Genomic DNA, 22,359 nt, shown 5'->3' with positions numbered 1-22,359 from the left:
CATAGGGTTAAACCACGCCTGTAGCTCACGCTGTAGCTGCCAGTAGTTCCTCAAAGGACGCTGATTATTCTGTGCAAGTGCAGCTGTCTCGCAAGGTTATGGATTTATTAATATTAGCAAATATTTTATAATGCTGACCTTATCTTTTAATAATTTTAATTGTGAAAAACAAAAAGACATTCAAACATTTTGAAATGCAGGTGGAGAAAGAACAGCATATTACCTTTATTGTTGTTGTGTAATTAATGCTGGTCGCTTCTCGAAGCCTTCAGGAGCTTTGGCCTCTGAGCCTCTGTCTCATGGCTGGTAGCACATCCAAGCACAGTGCACTTGGTGACATCAGGGTTAATTCTCACAGGAGAGAGGAGAGAGGAAGCATGACAGCCACAGGGACTCTCTGGAAGGTGGTCTTCTCTTCTGTTATTTGGTGGTTTCACTGACATCACCGGATATCTCTGCTGTTTCCCCCCAGAGGAAGTGTGCATGTGTCAGACACAGAGTAATTAGCTAATGAGGTGGATTGTTCTGTGTTGTGACTGACTGCTGATCTGAGGAATACCACATATTAATGTGTAATGTGTGAAATGCGGCACTCTGAAACACACACTAATGCACACACACTTCACACATCAACTATAGGCCATGAGATATTCTCGAGGGCCCTCACAATCGATCAATGAGAACGCCTGATCACAAAGTAGTCCATTTTAGAGTATTCACCCATCTACATGCCCAGGCCCATTAAGTGAATATGCACTGGCAAATTTACACATACACACACACACACACACACACACACACACGTATCTTCTGCTGATCATGGATAAACAGCCTGAGATCGTAGCTGTGTTTGTAAATCAAGTGAACATGCTCCTGCCTGTACACAAGATTGTTACTTGTGGGAGGTCGGATGTGCTATTGGCTGCAGGAATTAACGAAACCTCATAAGGTTCTGTGATGACTGTTGACAGCGTTTACTTCCGTCGATCGATTCTTGTTACTGATCTGCCAGCAGCTGGTCGGGTCTCCTCTATGACAATGAGGCCGCTTTCATTTGCATCATTTAGAATATTTTGATAGAAATGAACACTGTGTTTCCTCCAAGGAATGCAGAATCCCTGCGGCTGTGCTGTGAGACTGAACTTTGATGGAAGCTGCAGATTCTAGATAATTTGTACAAATACTTGTTGAATCACTAAACCTGAGGCTTTCTTTGACGTTTGCAGTGTCAGAGGTTCACTCTTGGATTTAGGACTATGAAATTTATATTTAATTATATAATTATTTATTTTCTAAATTTGTTCTTTCTCAAGAACTCAATTAGAGTTCAACATACCTTGACTAGAAATAGTATTTGCATTTGTATTTGCATATGCATGCATATGAGAATCAGTGTAAGTTAAGAGCGTCACATTAAATATATCAGAGGTCAGTGATGTTTTTTAATAAAAACAACAGGTTAAAGCTCATACAGATATAGTTCAACTTACAAAGCACATGTCATGGAGCTGAACTCTCAAATGAAATGAAATCAAATGACTCTAGTTGTTTATGTTTCACAGTCATATTGATCACTCTTTTCTCTCTTCTGTCTTACAGACAGCAACTTTGTTCTGGGAAATGCCCAGGTGCAGTCGCTCTATCCCATTGTCTACTGCTCCGATGGTTTCTGTGAGCTCACCGGTTATGCCCGTGCCGAGCTCATGCAGAAGAGCTGCGCCTGTCACTTCCTGTACGGCCCGGAAACAAGTGACCGGTTCACGGCACAGATCCAAGGAGCCCTGGATGAGAGGAAGGAGTTCAAGACCGAGTTGGTTTTCTACAAGAAGGAAGGTAAGACTGCATGAGAAATCTACGTGCGTGTGTTTATCTACTTTTAATTTGGCCTTGAATTTAAATGTTCAAGTCTCGCTGTCTGGTGTACAGTGTTTTGTGTGTGTCAGCTGAAGAGCTGCAGACAGCATAAGAAATATCTGTTAATCGAGCTACAGGTGTGTTTTTAAAAATGATTCAAGCAAAAGTAGAATGTTTGAGGGAGGACAGGCAGCGCTGGCACATTGTGTCATCTAGACCTTGCCACCTATATCATTTTTAATATTTTCAATTTACTGCGTCAATTCACAGCCGATTTCCCATTAGCTGAAAGCACATTTCTATTATAACATGGGACACAAAGAATGCATTGAAATTCTACACACAGTTTTCATATACATATATATTCAGCACAGAACACATCAGTAGATTTACTCATGTGGCAATTAATGCTGCCCATACACCACAGAAAAGTTTAATGGAGGCTACATTATAGTAGAAAAATGGGCCAGTGACTGACGATTTGCATCTCATAACATTTAACAGACACCGAAGGTTTCAGGGTTCTTTTAAAGGTGCCATAACTTCTAAATTAAACTTCTAAATTATGAAGAAGTGGTTTCAAAGAAGAAATGACATCTCGTTCTCATGTGAGCTCTGAGGAAGAGGTGAGAGTGTGTGAAGGGACGGAGAGAGGACTGTGAAAGAATAGAAGGAGAAAATGTCTTTTTCATTCATCTGCTGTTCATTAATTCTAAATAAATGCTAACGCTGTGATTTGTGATGAAAGGGAGAAAGAGCCAGGAGCTAAAGACTCAAAGGTCCACAAATAATAAAAATAAGAGTGAGATGGAAAAGAGACAGAGGGACACATCTGCTCCTCTGAGATATAAGCCTATAACAAAGGCCAACAGAAGCTTATAAAAGTGTGTTTCTGTCAAACACACAAATGACAAATTAGAAGTGTTTCATGCTTTTATCAGCTCCCTGTGAGCTGGCATTAGCATTTTAGCTGTTCTTCACGGGACCAAGAAAAAGAATAAACACATTCACGTATATCCAGTTGAAAACTGCATGCATGAGGTAACTTGAGGTCAAAAACTCAACAGTGTACCGTGAACTTGTATGCACACAGTAATTTTCTTCTTCTTCTTCTTCTTCTTCTTCTTCTTCTTCTTCTTCTTCTTCTTCTTCTTATTATTATTATTATTATTATTATTATTTACCTCTGCAGCCTCAAACGTAGTTCTACTTGTTACTTTCTCCCACACTCACACCATGTCCTGATCAGACTGTGACTGCATGTCAATCATATTTGCAGTCTTATCTTTTATAATACAACATTTATTATTATTATTATTATTTACCTCTGCAGCCTCAAACGTAGTTCTACTTGTTACTTTCTCCCACACTCACACCATGTCCTGATCAGACTGTGACTGCATGTCAATCATATTTGCAGTCTTATCTTTTATAATACAACATTTTATTATGGAATTATGTATTTCTGACTTTGAAGCTCATCTTACCTCAGAAAGGGCAGTGTTTAGGTTTGTTGATAGATGAGGGCGTCGATAATTGGACTCTGGTGGAGTAGAGTCGGAAAATCCTGATTCGGGGGATGGTTGTAGCATGTGCAGACTGTGATTGAAAGGACAGACAACACCTTTATTGTTCTTAGTGGTACATAGACTCTGATGACCTTTCCAAAGTGTAGTCAGCCAGTAGCATCTAGTAGTTACAGTACAGTTTCTGGTGAAATGATAAATGTCACTCAGTATGTTCCTTCAGCAGGATAAATCCCTGTCCTAACCCTCTGCCACAAATAATGCCGTGCTCTAATGAAATAATGATAATTAGTACATATTAATGACAGCCTTTATTCACTCTTCATCCTCTCCCTGGCTTATAGTTATGCATATAGACAAAACAGAAGACAGTACATGCTGTTTCAACTGCCGTTGTTTACCGTTGTGTTCCAGTCAGACAGAGATATCCAGCCTCCCAGTATGGCTGATGTTTTTATTAAGGCAGTCCTCCCACTTGTTTAAATGCATTATTTACATGCACAATCACCTATTGGGAATTTGTCTCACAGTTGCAGGGAACAGTATGTGTAGTACCAAACATAACCTATGCAGTCTGAGTAACAGGAAACCAAGACTGTTTTAGCCTGATTTCATGCATTTATGTACCAGCCAGGGGGTTATGTGTCTGTTTGATAACCTTATGTAAAGAATAACACATGTGATATCCCATATTCTCAATTTTTGTCAACGAATCCCAGGACAGAATAACATTTTTTTGTTTTGTCGCTGAATGCTGACCTGAGTTTAAGGAGTATTTTTCAGGGTGAGGCAGTGATGCACAGGTGTACTCCTGTACGCTGTGACATCACTGCTGAGTGTGGTGTTAAATTACTCTTTAAAGTCTAAAGTAGTATCATCTTTTTACCAACATGAACACAACTGTGTTCAAACACTTCTACTGATCACTTAGTGATGACAGGGACAGATGGCTTAAATAATGCATGTTCAGCAGTGGTAATGGAGGTCATGTGCCTGGCGAGGCAGTAAGAAGAATCTGAAACAGCGAAGGAGTGTGTGTTAACTGTGGTATTCTAAAGTGAATCTACTGTTTGCTTCTTCCAATCTCTCCTGCGCCTCCTCATGTGGGGATTTAGTGAACTCTGAGGACATAGATAGCACAGAAAAAGCAGTTTTTCCTCCAGGCTGAAGGACCTCTATGAATATCATTCTAGCTGCAGGCAGTGCTGCTGAGTGTAATGAAGGTATGGTCACACATGGAAAAGTTCTAGGAACATTATGCCCTCTCAGCTGCTCAAGGGAAATGATTTCTTTATGAATCATGTTATCACTGATGCACACGATTGAGAAAACTTTGAAACCTTATACCTACAATCAAAATGAAATGGGTGAACATGTCAAGATGTTCTATGAACCATGTGATAGTTTATACATCCATCCTTAACATTTCTCTCCTTGATTCACTTTCACTGTGCCATCTTCCTGAAAGAATCCTTTTCAGGTCTGAGTGTGTTTGGGGGGTTTTGTGACTCACATGCCTTCCTTATGGGCTCCCATTCTCCACAGCGTGAGGCTCACAGTCATCTTAGTCAATAAATGAAGGGCAACGGAACTCTGGAGTTGAATTATGGATTTCACTTAAAGGAAGACAAAAGGTTATAGATACTAAAAGATATTACCATAAGACTTCCCAAATTAAGGCAAATAGACAAAGTAAAGTCCAATAAATACCTAAACAAAGATGATATGTCAAAGAAGCAAAGTATCCCAAAATCTAAAACTTGATCAGCTCATGAAAAAATCAAATGCCTAATGACCAAAAGGAAAACATTTAAACACTTAAAGGTCCAATTTCTTGTCCAGCTTCTTAATCACTGATCTTCCAGGTGGGGCGTTGTATTTTCTTGACTTCGCTTGCTGATACTGTATACATCCATACATGTTATATATCATTACATATTCATATTATCTAAAGGAAGAGCTAACTGAACTGGCAGTACAGGTGCTCAGACTACAGACATTAGTCTTGATCTGCACAGTTTCAACATGTTGACATGTTAACTTTGGTTCAGGGTGTAATTCGACAATTGATGTTCATACTGCTATACTTCAGAGATGCAAATCGTTTTGCAGCAAGTTTGCACAATATGTGCGTTCAAGTCATCTTATTGTCTTCACTCCAGGGTGTTTGTAAAAAAAGAGTCCCCATTGTACCTGAGCACTACCGAAAGGTTCCAGGAGGTACCATGAGCTGATTAGTGTAGGGGGAGTGCAATTTAATCATTTGGTAATGTTTAACAGTTAAAACATGCAGACTAATTGATAGTATAATAGTGTAAATGTATTTGAGGGTCTTTTTTGTGTTGTTTTATTATATTTTTATGGAATGGGACGGGCAAATTCCCCTATACTGTTGAAGGGTCCAGGTAAGATTCACTAGCAGGCTGTATAAAGTTGCCAGTTTACAGCACAAGCAGCTGCTGTTAGGGACACAGTATGTTTTGGTCTATATGTAACGTCTCAGTGTTGTGAAATAAAAACACCTGCTTGGTTTGCACCTACCTCTGCCTCAGGCCTCCTGCTTTTTGTTGTCCAGCTGCTATACAGCCACCCCAACAAGTAATAAGGACCAGTAGATATATTTTGAACCTTATCCTACATTTAATATTTAGAAATGATTTCTAGTTTTAAAGCTTTAAAGCTTCTCATGTAGTTATCTGATTCTTTTCTTTACATTTTACTGTTGAATATCACTTTATTGTCACTGTAATCGCCTGAGCATCTCATCTCATCTCAATACTTCATATTTTTGTATTTGTGGTTCTGTTTCTGTGTCTTGTATCATAGTGGTTAACAAGCTGTAACAGAGTTAGTCTGAGTGAAGCATTAACACAAACACAGACATTTCAGCTGAACATATAAACTTCAATACACGACGAGTCAGCTGGGAAATACATTTGTTTTTTCAGACAGTTTCTTCATGTTAATGTGCCAAAAATAAAACAAGGATTGTTCACAAGTCCCAAATCTCAAGTTTCAAGCTGAAAGTAAGAACTCCACAGGCTGTAGAGAATATTCTTCAGGACAGTCTGAATGTTCTGCATTGAGTTTGTAAATCATCAAATCACCAAAATTGTCAAAGGGATTAAAGAAAAAAACAGCTGACTGTGGTGTCATTTTGCTGGTATGGAATCAAATTCAAATGAACATTTTGTGGGAATGATGCATTGACTGTGTATGTTTGTCCTCTCTACAGGAACACAGTTCTGGTGTCTTCTGGACATTGTCCCCATCAAAAATGAAAAGGGTGAGGTGGTTTTGTTTCTTGTGTCCCACAAAGACATCACAGACAAGAAGAAGGACCAGGATCCTGAGCACGGACCTGACACAGGTGAGTTTATATAAATGAAGCCTGCTTGCAGTTCTGGTAATGGATGTACTGTAATGGTAAATTATGACTCAAACACCTTAAACACTGACTGTGTGTAGCAACCTTGAAAAAGTCCAAACTGGAGAACTTAGGACTCCATTCTTTCACTGAATAAACTTTAACTAAGAACTAAAATAATCAGCAGACTATCTGATAAAAAAGAATCATGCAGCAGTGGTACACCCAGCAAGCCTTTTAGGACCTAATGATGGAGCTGCTTCTAAATAATAATCAACATAATTAGAGCCAACTAACCTTTGCCAGATGTTTGAACTCCATGATCTTCATTCAGTGAATGTTGTATTTGTGACCACTGTCACTGTTATCACATGATCTGTTCCACACTTGATGACAACTGAGTCAACTCTATTCTTACTGAATGAGATATTTAGACCAGCTGAGGAGTGTTATGCACAGTGCAAAATCATTCTGCCACCAAGCAATAGTTCCTGTGCAACATTTAGGAGGATAGTCGTCAAGCAACACACTGACCTCTTGGAAAACATGCTTAAAGACTGGGGAGACTGGGATTATTAAAATTTATCTGGATGTCACCTGAACTGTGCAATTGTTGAAGCGTTCATTGTGTTCAGTGATGTTAGCGCTCCAGCTGTCTGACTCTGAACAGGTGTGTTTTAACGGTGAGTATCACTCCAACATGTTGTCCCGTTGTAGTTTGGGTTTCAGTAAGATTTCAGGGTTCACATATCTGCCCTGTCACTGACTGGATTTCTCCTTTTTCCAGGCAGCATCCGTTTTTGTACAGCTGAGCTTCACATGCAGTGGTTAGTGTAGACTGCAAGGTAGTTGAAGTTACATGGTTGGTGTAGTTTGTGCCCTTTAGATGGAGATAAAAAGGCATGGGGATCGAGCTGCAGTAACAATCCCCATCAAAGCGAGAGAACACAGCAGGTTCTCTGACTGCTCAGTCATGAATCCTCACAAGCTCTGTGTTTCTTTTTTGTCATTCGGTGAATGACCGCATTGCACATTTCTGCTTCATTTCTTGCTCTTCAGTTTCTTCGTCATCTTTGTTTTTTTATCTTTCTCCTCCATCTTTCTTTCAGCCACTTATCCACCCTCATCCCACCCAGTAACAAAAAATAAACAAAAAATCGGACATTTTGCATCATTTGTTTGCTGTAGTCACACTGATGTAATGCAGCCACAAGTCTGTTTATAGAGTATCTTACAACAGCTTCAAAAGCAGCTCAGTAAAATCGAATTCAAAAAGCTCCAGAGAGCACGACAGCATGCAGAACATTTAGCCTCTTAGCCGTGCCTCTGCACTTATTGTAATTTCAAGCAAACAACAATTAAACATCAAATAACAATTTTCATCCCCTTTTTCTTCTCGTGTCTTTTCCCCAGCGTAAATCTCCCCTTAATTAAATAAATGTGTCTGTCAATTTGAACATTACATTAATATTAATGACTGCCTCCATTAAATGCACATGGTGAACCATAAACATTCTGTCACAGATGACACACAGCTTGCTACCCAATATGATAATGCACATGCTTGATGGAGGTGGTCACAATTGAAATTACCAGGCAGTATTTGTGACTTAATTAGACAAACAAATTCATACTGTATTTTTGTACACAGTTATTAAGATTCAGACACAAGGAAATAAAAATATAAATTATATTAAATTTCCTTGTATCTAAGAAAACTTTGTGAGACCGCTGAACAACAGCAAAGGACCTCCTCTCCAACACTACCAACAACTGGACATGCTAAATCTATCCCCCTCTACAACTGGACCTTGATTCTACAACTTATTGCTGCACTAACATGTCCTTGTTGCTCTGTACCTTGTCTCTTTCCCTTTTTTGTAAGTCGCTTTGGATAAAAGTGTCATCTAAATAACGAAAAGTAATGTGAGATGTGTCAACCTCAGTGAGTGATCTTTATTTTTAAATGTATTTTAATTTTAGCAGATTTGCAAAAATCACATTTCTCTGTTCAAGCCTTTAAATGGTGTAACCATTAATGTTTTTCAGGTAAAAAACAAGCAAAATATTCTTTCTTGTGTGTAGCAGTGAAACAAATATTTTTGCTAAATGACCTTAAAAAAGTGCAGGTGCCTTAAATACTTTAAATAATTAAAATACTTAAAATAATCTGTCGTTCCCCTGCAGTAAGTCTGAGAGGCTCCTAGGGGTTGTGGACCCCTTCCTTCAGAACATATGCATGCAGAGGGTAACTGTTTTTTTTTCCTGTTTCCAAGCAACAATCGTCAATCATTCCATACCCACACGTTCATTATTGTAACCATGAAGATGAAGGTCAGCTAACCTTTAAGTGGCAGTCCTGCTTGGTTTGACACTGGTGTAACACTCTAATGCCGTTTAACACAAGCTTTTTCCAGGTCCAACAAGGATCAGGGTTGAGGAAAACAAACAAACTATTGTGTTTTTAATAAGGACGTCGGGCAGTAATTGGCTTTTTTCCACCATGCTGTGAGCAACGTGATCTGATTTCTAAACTGCACGAGACATGAGTCTGCAACAGCAACAGAGAGGTGGAGGTGTGCAGCCTGTTGCCTGCAGCTCTTCAGCTAACGCCTGACTGTGGCTGCTGCATCTTGCTCCATCCCTGCAATATTTAAAATTGATCTGCTCTCAATGAAAAGAAAAATGACCATAGACTACTTATAAAAAGTAAGTAAGTAACCATTAAAGTCAACTTGTGCTTCGTTAATGTGAAGCTCACATTTTTTCATCCTCTATCACTTCCTTCCCTGAGTACCAGGGCTTGTTGAGCAGTTTGTTCTTAGAAAACAGAGGGAGAAATCACAGCATGCAAAGCTGAAAGGTGTGTTCAATCACTGTGATTAATATTTCATAATCCTCACCACAAAGAAGTTGAGAGTTGTGGTGAGACAAGGAGAGAAGCAGAGTAATCAAGACTCTTAAAATGAAGTAAATGAAGTGGAGTGTTTAATATTTTTTTTTATTTCAGATTGGTTTTCAGAGCTGCTGTGTGTAAGTGCTTCATGGTGGCAAAGAGCATCTGTGTGAAATCACTTACCCCCCCCCCCACACTTACCCAGCTCTCTCATTTATTCTGTCTGAATATTCTGCCTTCACTGCCAGAATGTTTGAAGCCAGCTTACATATACTGGATGTGTTTTACACACTGCATGTGTTATTACATGTTAAATTTAAACTACCAAATTTAAGCAGGGGACAGACAACAAAACAGAAGGAAGAGCAAGAGCTGAGAGAGCAAAGAGGATTGAAATGTGTTCTATTTTCAGATTCATCGCAGAGACATGACTATAACCATGACATTCTGAGGGTTTCTGAGAAATGAAGCACCTGTGGATGTCAGAAGAAAATGAAAGAGGGGAAGAAGTAATGAGCTAGAAAATTAAGCAGAGGAAAGACTTTGACATTTATGGTGTGATGTGTTGACACAAACAATCACATTACCCTCTCCTCAGTGGGAGTCTGCTGACTGGTTAAAAGGCTCACTCTTGGCACTTTACTCAGCGTGATGTAAGATTCAAATCTTACAATCAGATGGCAGGTGAGCAAGAAGGACAAAACAAGTCTGGGAAAAGATTGACGATAATTGTGCTGAATAAACAATATGCAGCTTTATCACGTCATCACAACAAGAGTAACAACAGACGCACTCTGCCGTGAGCCACAACCTGCTTACACACACATGCACACTATGTTAATTGACTGTATATTAATCATTTAGAATGTATAGCTAGCCCATTTTACCCACAAGCACCCACAGGCTCCCCCAGAGGACATACTGCTTATTCTGAAACTATCAGTAATCACAGTATAATAAGAAGAACATACCCTGAGGTGTGTAAATGCCCTCTCCTCTCCTCTCCTCTCCTCTCCTCTCCTCTCCTCTCCTTCTTTGTAATCCACTCCCCAATCTGCCAAACAGCAAATGCATGTGAACAGTCAATGTAAAATAAAAAAGGACTGCACTATTCTCTACACGGGAACTTGGATAAACACCTTTATTTCTAGTTGGAACACTGACCTAAGCTTCATGTGTCTCCAGGAGTCATTATGAACACATCACATTTTAGAAAAATGAGAATTCAAATAAATAATAAATAAATATTAGTGAAAGAAAATATTCAACTAAATTACCTAAAATACAAACCTCTTGAGAAACAACTTGTAATATTATACATCTGGAATTAAGAGTTATTTACAGTTCAGCCAGTCAGATTAGAATCAAAACCCATTCAGGGTTAGTGTATTTCTAAAAATGTCTTTCTTCTCCTTTAAGGTGTAAGTCTAAAGGCAAGGACACATTATCCTGCTGACAGAGGAACCTGGCCATCAGGGAATACTATTTCCATGAAAGGCTATTGCCCAAGTGCCCATTGTTGGCCCAGTGGTCAGCACCCTGACTGATTTGCTGCTATGCACCCCCATACACAAGCAAGTGTGAGCACTGTGTGCTCTGACAGCTTTCTATCCAACATTTGAGCTACAGCAGCTCATCTGTTGGATTGGACCACACAAGCCAACTTTTGCCCCCCATGTGCATCAGTGAGCCTGTACACCCATGATTTGCGTGGCAGCTGGGCTCAGGGGATCGAGCAGGTCAACCACTAATCAGATGATCGGTGGTTCAATCCCCAGCTCCTCCAGTCTGCATGTCGAAGTGTCAAGATACTGAACCACAAATTGCTCCTGAAGGCTGTGACACCGGTGTGTGAATGTGTGTGAATGGTTAGCTTCCATCTGCATGGCAGCTAATGCCATCAGTGTATGAATATGTGTGTGAATGTGTGATGTGTACTGTAAAGCGCTTTGAGTGGTCAGAAGACTAGAAAGGAGATATACTGTATAAGTACAGTCCATCTACCCTGTCACCACTGTTCTTACACTTATACTGTACTTACACATGTCCATTTTTCACAGTGGACTGGAACACCACACAGGAGCTGCAGTTTTGGAGATGCTCGTGGTCTAGCCTTCACAATTTGGACCTTGTCAAAGTCTCTCTAAACATACAAACATACAACTCGCTAGTTTTCATAGTCACCATATTATACAGGCACTGCAGATCTGGCAGGAACTTGACTTTCAGTACTTACAGGTAATATAAAAAGGGCTGGTTTTAACAATGAATTTTCAGTTGTCTCATTAACGAGCACTATTACTTCCCTACAGATAATTACAATTTCTCAAGTTTGTTTTAAAATATCTATGTGCCCATATGGACATTAAAACAGTTTTTTTAGAAGAACATTTGCTTAATTCACAGTGTAGGTGATGGGGTGGAATTCACATTGCTTGTTTTGTGCAAAATATCTGAACTAAAATGAGAGAAATTATTTTAGGAATGAATCTTCTAACAGCAAAGATGAACAACAAGTAAAAATGTTTCATAGGTGCCTGACAGATTTGAAACCTGTCCTTTTGTGTCATGTATTTCCCATTGAAACGAGTCAGTGAGGAGTCAGGCAGATGATGACAGAAGCTGGATGAGTCATCACTGAAGGTAGACTGTTTTTTCCAGGAAGTTTCTCTAGAAAAGTTCAACCTGGAATTTCTGTCATCGATTGTAAAATGATCACATCAGGCTGCAATGACCTTGAATCACTACAGTGCACCATCTGAACCATTTGAACCATTTGAAATCCATTCTAGATGAAATCAAATCAAATTTACTGTCTGAGAATGAAATGATTTGGTTACAGGGGTGGGTATTTGCCAAGCATGACATCATATTATGAACAGACAGGAACAATCATAAAAGAAAATGTAAAGTGGAAATGGAGAGAACAATAAAAGATTTTCTGTCTTGATGATGATTTAACGGAACACCTGCCTGAACACCGACTACTTTACCCAGTATTTTCTTTGAGTATTCAATAAATGACAAAAAGGATGACATGAATGAGATGTTGGAGATATGTAGGCATTGTTACTGGTTCTGTTCTGTAACTACAGATCTGGATCTCAGCCCAGATCATCAGATTCTACTTAAAAAGAACCTTGTTAATCAATGAAGACCCACAAAGGCCGATGGCAGGTCAATATCATATCAAATATTTATGTAAAAACATGAGCTGTTGTACATCAGAACTGGCACAGAGGATACTCTACTCTAAAACTCAGAGATGGAAGGCCCATGAGACAGCATCGTGACATCATTTGATTTCTATGTGGTAAGATGGTACAGGTTACAGGTTGTTTTCACTGCCTCTGACCTATAAGCCAGTGTTTCAGTCAACATGTGGGTTAACACAGAACTTGGTTTAAATTCCTGTGGGATTGTAGCTCAGCATGTTACCATCTCCTCCACAGATGAGGAGACAGGTCTGGAGGTGCATCAGGTAACCCGCCCTCCAGGCTTCAATGCCAACCGACGCCGCAGCAGAGCTGTTCTCTATCACCTGTCAGGACACCTGCAGAAACAAGACAAGAGCAAGCTCAAGATCAACAATGTGAGTGTCTCTGCTTTTGTCTATTCTGTTCCATCTAATGTGTTATAAATAACATGTTTGGTTACCAGAAGATGTATTGTATGCCAAACTAGCCCCAGACGGGCTCTCATGTAATCATTGTTTACTTTTGAGACTTTTGCACAGATGATTAAATTCAAGTCACAGAGGTAAGGCTAAATATAGAACAAGCCAAACTTTAAAACCCCTGCAGGTTGTTCGACAACACTGTTTGTTATGAATTCTGATAGAATAAAAATGATTCCTGCTCTACAATAAAAAAAGTTTGTTTTTGTTTCCAAAGTTGTAATATGAATTCTTAAACTAAACAACAATGGTAGACTCTTTCAAAATATGGCTTGTATTTGCATAATTATATAATAGAATACGCAAACTGTGCTTAGTCCACTCCCGGTCCAACACACCACTATGATCATAATCAATGGATGATCACTGTCGCAGCCCAGCACTGTGGTATTTGTGTGTGTGCCACACTGAAGGTCTGCTGCAGTCCAGTGGGCAGCACGCAGATGGTATGAAGGTCATCAGGCATGTGCTCACTGTTTGACTTTGGGGTAAAAATTTCTCTGCATTTCGCTGATGTCAGTGATTAAACAATCATGCACTCATGCAGAATGCATCCTGTAAGTGTGAAGCTTACTTATTGAAGGATTGTGTATTCTGTTGTATATCAACAATCAATGAAGACGTGATTAAACAATGACTATTTACAGATGGAAAATATGTTTTAAAAGTACAGGACGTTGAACATTTTGTAGTTTAACCTTTTGTCCCTTTTAAAGAGCAGCTCATTTGTCCTTCTTTCATATGTTTTTTGATTTTGTCTTTACTTTATATTAATAAGCTTTAAATTCAGGACTTCCCATAAACTCTGCTGCCACCATTTTGGCTCAGTGGATGGGTTTCCATTCCATATTTCTGGGGACAGTTTTCAGGCTCCTTTGTGTGCTCCTGAGATACATGCTACAGTGAATGTTTTTCCTTGATGAAATATGATTTTACAAACTAAGATTAAACATTTTAAGCACACTATATGGTTTTGTAACACACTTGATGTATATACATCCTAAACTAGAAAATTTAGGATTAGTTTTTATAGCTGTAATGAAGTGTAGAAATATTCTGTCCTTCAGTTTATATAGATTTTATACAAAGTGTAATTCAACAGTACAGTGCTAGTACTGTTGAACATGTGAGGCTTGAAGAGGCTTAGTATAAATGCAGGTTATTATATTATATAAGTGCGTGTATGCATGTTAAAGGGAGGAAGTAAGTAAAAAGTGAAAATTGGAACCTCTCTCTCTCTTCCTGTCATCTAATCCAGAACATGTTCGGGGAGAAGCCTCCGATCCCAGAGTACAAGGTAGCAGCCATTCAGAAATCTCGCTTCATCCTGCTCCACTATGGAACCTTCAAGGCTGGCTGGGATTGGTTGATTCTGCTGGCAACCTTCTATGTGGCCGTCACCGTGCCCTATAACGTGTGTTTCACAGTGGTGGGAGGACGGGACGAAGGGAGCAGCAGCGCCCCACGAAGCCCGCCCAGCGTCAGTGACATCCTTGTGGAGATCCTGTTTATTTTAGGTGAGAGATCATGCTTTTCAATAACAAGGTACTCTTTTCACTAACAGTTCTGCCCCAGGACCTGTGTGTAGGATTTCATGGTATGGTTTTTGCAGATTGCAACCAACCAAAACACCTCAACCAAGAGTGAAGGAAGAAACTACGGTGGCACAAAGCAGGGGGCCCTCTCGGACCAGTGTTTATAGAAACATGGTGGATTCTATGTAACAGCCAAAGTTTTCTTAGTACCAGGTGTATGGCATAGACTTCAGATAGATAGAGACCCACAGCATCCATAGATACAAAGGCCTATGGTAACAAAGACATAGAGATTCATATTTTCAGGTGATTATACACTAATGAACTTGAGCTGAGCTTCAAGTTATGAATATTATATTCCATTTCTAAATATTCTGTAAACTTGACACACAGGTTGTCTAAACTTGACACACTGGACCCTAAAGTCTAAAGACAAATGTATTTTCCTTTCGTCACACACACCTGAGCACACATTCAAGCTTCAGGCTTCCTTTTGTCAAACACCAATAGCTTTATTAATAAAACTTAATTCATCGTTGTATTATCCGCCCCTGATGGGAAGTCAGTAAAGCAGCTCATATCTGAGAGTCTCATCGGTCATAATAAAAGTTTTGTTGAAGTTGTTAATGATGCACACACAGCAGTGAACGGATATGAACCATTCACAATAGACCATTACGTTTCATTGCTAACTCATTTTCCAGAGAACAACAGGTCGTTTTGTCCTCAGTGTTGTTCACATAACTGTAGGAAAGCTGTGTGAGTGCTCTTCAATGGACAATTTGCCTTGATAGAAAAGAGTGAACACAAGCTTTCCGTCAATAAACATCTGCAATGAAATTATACGAGCCACTGAGTTAAATGGCCAACTCTGTCAGTCGATATCCCATTTGTTAAAACTAATAGGCCGGCCTGTTCATCAATGTGTTCACCCAGCCACCAACAGTGGATTGAAATGTGCCATCATGCTTCCGATGATTTGTTTGTTTCTGGTAAGCTCCTTTTTATAAATGAACTACATCCTAAAGACGAGTCAAGACCTGAAACAAGTTTAGGAGTTCATTTCACTAACAAGACTGTTGGTTTTGTCGTGATTTAGCTAACAGATATATTTTATCATAAATCACTGCTTTCAGACTTTTTGGTTTCTGTTAATGCCACTACAATTATGTATGAGACTGAAAACCTGCTTGAGACGGGTAATTCATCACAATGAACATTTTGTCACCCTCATTTTTCTGCCAATGGGACGCTATTGCTGCGTGTTTTAGACTGATATGAACAAGGACCTATTTTAAAATGATTGGAGCTTTCAAAATGAACACTGAACGTTTATCTGTTGAAAAGTGTTGTACTTATGATCTATGGGATGAGGCAACCCATCCAAGAATACAGCCAGTGAACAAACAGTGAAGTAAAGAAATAAATCATGTTCAAAACTTCAGATGCCAGTGAACTTCAGACTACAGTAGTAATGTATTTCAGAAGCATTTTTATTCTTTATACCCTGACAAGCTAGCAGTCAATAAATCAAAAGTGCTGAAAAAAATCTGTGCACACCAAATTATGTAATAATAACATATTTTGTAATAAACATCTTGAAAACAACATTTCCCCATATTTGGTAATAAATTATTTCATATTGCATTATGTAATAACCAACTGAAATTGATGTCCACACTTAGGGATGCAAGGGTTATAGATTTCAATGGAACAGTTATAGAAAATGCATTCATTTATTTCACAACACTATGGACGTATAAAATCACTCAAGTTTATTTGTTTTGCAGTTTTGACTCAGAACATCTCTGACGCAGGTGTTACGCCCTTCAGAGGATTACATGCCATTCATTTTATGAACAATATATTCCTGCTTTGTTGCAGTTGCAGTTACATCGCACTGAAAGATCAACTCTTAACGCAGTGCTGTGTTGACAGAAGTAGTGGGTGTAGCTGAGCCTTCATGTGTACAAAACTGTCATTTCAAACCTGTTTTAAATAGTAATAATATATAATAATCACTATGGACTGTACACATGTCACATGTCACCTTGTACACATGTCATGTTTTTTAAAATTAAGCTAAATTAAACTTCCCAAAAATACAGTTATTGCTGATACTGAACAACCACATAAATGCAGCATTTTTCTCATCTTATAAATACAGACAGACTGTGGGACTTCATGTCAAAAGCTGACCTGGAAAAAGTCTTTCACGCCTTGTTTTCAAAGAAAGTTAACTCCTGCTGAGGTCTTTTGACAGGCCTCTCCCAAAAGAGCATCAATGAGCTTCAGCTTCTTCAAAGTGCGTCTGCTGCTCTTTAGTTGTTAAGCCACTATACTGACTTCCTCTCGGCTATTGAACTAAATACAAAGCATTGCTGCTGGTTTATAAGTCACTACATGAAGTGGGACCCAAAAAAATTTGACGTATTTGAAGGTGTGCACTTCTGTCAGACGCCTCAGGTCAAGTGGGAGTGGGCTGCTTTAGTGCCCGGTGCCTGGGCTAAACTTGGTAACGGAAGCTTCAGTCATGATGTGTCCTTCCCTGGAACAGACCTGCTGTCAATCTTTAAAGTAGGCTAAGCCTCGAAAGTTTTGAATCAGGACGCAAACTTTTCTTTGTAAAGCACCTTGCAGTGCCACTGTGTATGCAATTAGTATTTCATATTGATCTTTTGTTTTGTAATCATGTTTTGTCTCTTTTTCTGTACTGGCAAAATGTGCATAATACTGTGTGTGTGTGTGTGTGTGTGTGTGTGTGTGTGTGTGTGTGTGTGTGTCAGTAACACTCAACACAAATCCTTGAGGTTGAGTTATTACTGTGTGTGGTTACAAGCCCTCTAGTGTGAAACTCTGCATGGTAAGCTCAAACATCCAAGTCAAGGAAGGAGACTTTAAAACTCCCTGTGATGTGTTCAGTAAACTTTCCTTTTATTCTTTTTAGGTTTCAAAGTTGCAAATGATCACTGCACCACTTGGTGCATTTAAATCTAGAAAAGGTAGAAAATAGCAAGAGACAACTCATCTCTGAAAGTATGCACATTAAGAGATCCTGGATTCTTCAGTGAGGGAGAAAAACTTGTCTAGAGATGTGTGGAGATGTGGTGAAATGATTGCATGCTTAGAAAATGATCATAAATGTAAATAAACATTAACATAAAGTCCCTGAGAGGTCAGATCTGACCCATGGTCAATCAAACAAAGACTTTAAAGACAGTCTAACTTTTCTCTTTGCTCTGCAAGAGATTTAAATTTGCAGCTGTGACTCTTCTAAATCACAGTGAACTTGTATGGTTGTTAAGTGTACGTTCTTATTGTTCCTGACGCCTCTTTTTAGGCTTTTTGGCTTCACTGTGAATAACCATTGTTCTGTATGTTACTCGTTGTTGTGTGATAATCACGGAACGGTAATTTGTCAGTGACACTTGTAGTATCCTGTTGGCAATTCCTGCTGTCAGCTTCCGCTGTTGTTGTCCTCCTCTGCAGACATATTGCTGAACTTTCGAACCACTTTTGTGAGCACGTCGGGTCAGGTAGTGTACGACGCCCGCTCCATCTGTGTTCACTACGCCACCACCTGGCTCTTTGTCGATCTCATTGCCGCCCTGCCCTTTGACCTGCTGTATGCTTTCAACGTCAGCGTGGTGAGTCTCCTCTGTGTGTGTGTGTGTGTGCGTGTCTGTCTGTGGCCATTTGTGTGTGTGCATTAACAAAGATGGCAAACAGTGTGTGACAGATTGACAAAATGTGTGACAAATCAGGCTACTCGATTCACCTTTTTTTTCCAGGAAAGAAAAGCTCTAGAATGTGGACATGCACTCATTCTCTGGCATTCATTATCCACACACCAGTGTCGGCGAGCCAAATGTGGAAAACGAAAGAATGAATGCATAATGTCACAGGCTCCCGGGAGAATTTAGTAGATCAACATTTCATCCAAAGTGATGCTCATCAGACAAACAAATGGCACAGAGCCAATCTGATGTTAGTGCACATACTGCAGGTCTCATTAATTTGTTTTCCCATGCACAGAATCCTAACGATGATTGGAACTGCGGGGTAAATTACTAGACATGCATACAAAATGAGTATTCAGACTTATTCTTCAGTTCTAATTTGGAGCTGAAAAATATTTATTTTATATGAAGAATAAATTAAAGATCCATCTTTTAAATAAAACTGTCGACTAAACTAACTAATTATTAACCACACGTCATGAAAAACATATTTTAAAGAATATTTGCTCATTTAGATCCTCGAGTATCAAAATGTTAATGTTACCTTTGCAGATTAGTTCCTTCATACTGAAGAAATACTGAAGGAGTTTGCGTGTGTGTGTATGTGTGTGCTGATGGGCTCTGCCTCTATCTGTGCAGTATTTCGGGGTCCACCTGCTGAAGACGGTTCGGCTGCTTCGGTTGCTGCGGCTGCTGCAGAAGCTGGAGCGATACTCACAGTACAGCGCTGTGGTTCTCACTCTGCTGATGTCCATGTTTGCCCTGCTGGCCCACTGGATGGCCTGTGTGTGGTACTTCATAGGCCGCAAGGAGATCGAAAGTCCAGGCTCATGGGATATTGGTTAGTACACACTTTTTCCATCCACACACAGTGTTAGAAAGCAGATTATATTTACTCAAGAGTCCAGTTTTTTTATTGTATGCTTTGATTTGACTTCTAGTCTGCTACATTTATTGTATTACTTGGAACCACGGCCTGGGTGGGAGCAAATGTGTTTAGGGATGGGAGGATAATGCTGAATAGGGTGGAGGAGGGACACAACAAGTTCACACTGAAATAACAGCTGACATCAGCACAGAGGAGAACAGATTTCAACTTTGACAGCAACGACACTGGCTGATAAAGAATAATGGAAAAATCTGTTTGGATTATCTGAAAGATTAAACACGCCATCAGCTGATCAATAAGAAAAGAGCTGAGAATGAACGAGGCATAAAGATTCCTGACTGAACTTGAGCTGAGCTTCATTTGGAACAGGATGGATACTCTATCGCTCATCTTAATTATACTGTAAGCTCAGGAAATGAGTTTATGTTTCACAAATGCAGATTCAATGAGATCTTATCGTATCAGTCGAGTATAAAAGGTTTCCACTTAAATTCATTTGCATATTCACTTACATCCTCTTGCTTAAAGACAGCTGTAAGATGACACGTCCACCCTCAGCAGAATGCTGTCAGTCATTTTGTATCCACAAAAAATGCATGATGATCCCCCACATGTCTCAGTTTTCAAGCACGACTGATGCTTTTAATAACATGCAGCTTTGTTGGTATTCCACGTGTAACTCTCAGTGGAGGATCTGAAATCCTGACATACAATCTGATAAACTTGTAAACATGCAGTTTCCAGGGGAGCGAACTTTAATCCTTTTGACTCTGAACTGGGGAAGAACATCAACATCAGGCTTTGTGTGTCTTTCATTACACACACACACACAAACACAAACATCATGTTGAGTCAAATGATAAGCTGCAAATGAGCATTTCTTCTGAGCAATAGGACACATGACAAGATGTCTTCTCCTGTTGTTTCTCTATCTGCTCTGCTCTCAGCATATTCTTCCTTGTTGTCTCCTCCTCTGGTCCTCTGTGTGTCTCATTGATTGTACCACCCTACCTATCATTATCCTTTCAGCAAAACCACATAATAACAGACAGTAACACTGCAGTCAATTCATGTCAGCACTCCCTCAATTTACTATTCAGACGGACAGAGGGGAATCCAAGGGACAACAAAGCACAGTCTGCAGTTTGACCTTTCTGTGACACAAACTGTGATTCACAATGGAGGTCTGATATCAGGAATGCTGAATGTCTGTCTATCAATTTACAGGCTGCTTCTTGCGAGAGGTACAGGTTTTGTCTGCAGGGCTATCAATATTTCATGCAGTGGAGTTATGGCCTTCTCTATAGGGATAGACTCCCTCATGGAGCTGTAGTCACCACACACCAAAGCCACAGTCTGATGGAGTGAAGGGAAAAGGGTGAGGGGATGGGCATAACATGGAACACCTTTAGACGGGAAAGCAAGCACCAACTACCACTGCTACAGGTGATGGTTTGAAAAATGCACAGTACCCTGTTTTAATTTTTAATGCCTTCATTTTGAAAACCACCACAAAATCACAACAAATAAACAAAAGTAACCCACAGGAACTGAATCTATAAGTAGGCTGGTGATTTTCTCTATTTTTCTTTTTGTCAAAAACCCCATGAAAACACCAACAATGTGTTAGAACTACTCTGTGACAATCATCACCAAGCACACGTGTCATAGAACTCATTATTTGTTTACTTCAGTTTCAGAGTGTAATCTCACTGTGGTAAATATGTTCAGCTGTACTCGAGTATTTGTTCTGATTACATTACTTATGATCAAAGACTGGCGAGTCGACAACTTTGCTAACAGCCAATCATCAACCAGCTCACCAACAGCAGACCCAGCAGCAGCTAATATTACTGACTAGTCCAACAGCAGTCAGCCCAGTTCGGCGTCTGTCTTTCAGCCTTTTATTTCCAGCTCGGCGTCTGTCTTTCAGCCTTTTATTTCACCAAGCTCTCACCAACCACTAAAAGTCAGTCCCACATTTACTCTTGTCCGGCAGCTTCTTGCTCACCCACTCTCTCCTTCTCTCTTCTTAGTGTCCTCTGTCAGCGTCCTCTTCATCCTCTCCATCATTATGTCCACAGAGGCTAACAAACTGAGCAGCAACAGCGTTATCTAACTGCATCTATAGTTCACAGCAGTCTACTTCACTGTCCATCAGGAAACTCTGTTAGTATGATTCAGTTTCTCAAAAAGAATGTTGATGTTCGATGAGCAGGTGATCGTACCCGTCCAAAGTTACATAGTGTGAGAATAGCCATACGAATGACAGAGACGCCATTCACCTCATTACAAGTCAGTGTAGCTTTACGTTATGGTATAAAAGCGTGTTTCCCTTTGATTTCCCAAAATATCTGGGTGATGTAGTTTTAATAAAAAGGAGTAAACAGTGAATTTGTTGGGGACTATTTTCATCTGTGGTTTATTACTATTTAGTTCTCTAGTGGGTATCTATGGCATTAGTGGTATTAAGTCACAATAAACTACAGTGTTCATTATAATGAAGGGCATGCCACCCAGTGTGCCCCCATTTATACATATTTTATGTGTTTTTAATTGAGCTCAGTGGCACAGAGGAATATTATATATATCCAAGGTATATGTGGCTACACAGGCGATCATTTTGAGTAAGAACAATGTTGGTTTTGTTCTTTTTCTGGGATTTCTTGGCCATAAGAAAAATCTAGAACGTGATCCTTTAAGACACTTCAATGGTCATCAGGGGAAGGCCACTTGCCTTGTGTTTCTGTCGTATCAGGACATGCTTGACAGAGGCTGACAACAGTGATTAGTAGCAGTAAGCGTTGCTGGCTTTGGAGCAGAGATTACTTTTTAATCACATTGTGTGTGCTTTTCTTTGTCAAGGCTGTCACCAG

General features: G+C 39.6%; 1 protein-coding gene across 1 annotated transcript in view; it reads left to right on the top strand.

The window, feature by feature from the left end:
* The window catches only part of kcnh3 (potassium voltage-gated channel, subfamily H (eag-related), member 3), a 149,126-nt gene that overhangs the window by 87,675 nt on the left and 39,092 nt on the right, over positions 1-22,359 (top strand). The window contains exons 2-7 of the mRNA XM_027291202.1: positions 1,600-1,833; positions 6,616-6,750; positions 13,096-13,235; positions 14,578-14,836; positions 18,344-18,501; positions 19,234-19,435. Coding sequence (XP_027147003.1) covers positions 1,600-1,833; positions 6,616-6,750; positions 13,096-13,235; positions 14,578-14,836; positions 18,344-18,501; positions 19,234-19,435 — 1,128 coding nt within the window. The remainder of the gene's footprint in view (positions 1-1,599; positions 1,834-6,615; positions 6,751-13,095; positions 13,236-14,577; positions 14,837-18,343; positions 18,502-19,233; positions 19,436-22,359) is intronic.

The sequence above is a fragment of the Larimichthys crocea genome, chromosome XVIII, assembly GCF_000972845.2.
Source record: "Larimichthys crocea isolate SSNF chromosome XVIII, L_crocea_2.0, whole genome shotgun sequence".
NCBI classification, from domain to species: Eukaryota; Metazoa; Chordata; class Actinopteri; family Sciaenidae; genus Larimichthys; species Larimichthys crocea.
The sequence above is the reverse complement of the archived record's forward strand: the minus strand, read 5'-3'. Positions and strand labels throughout refer to the sequence as shown.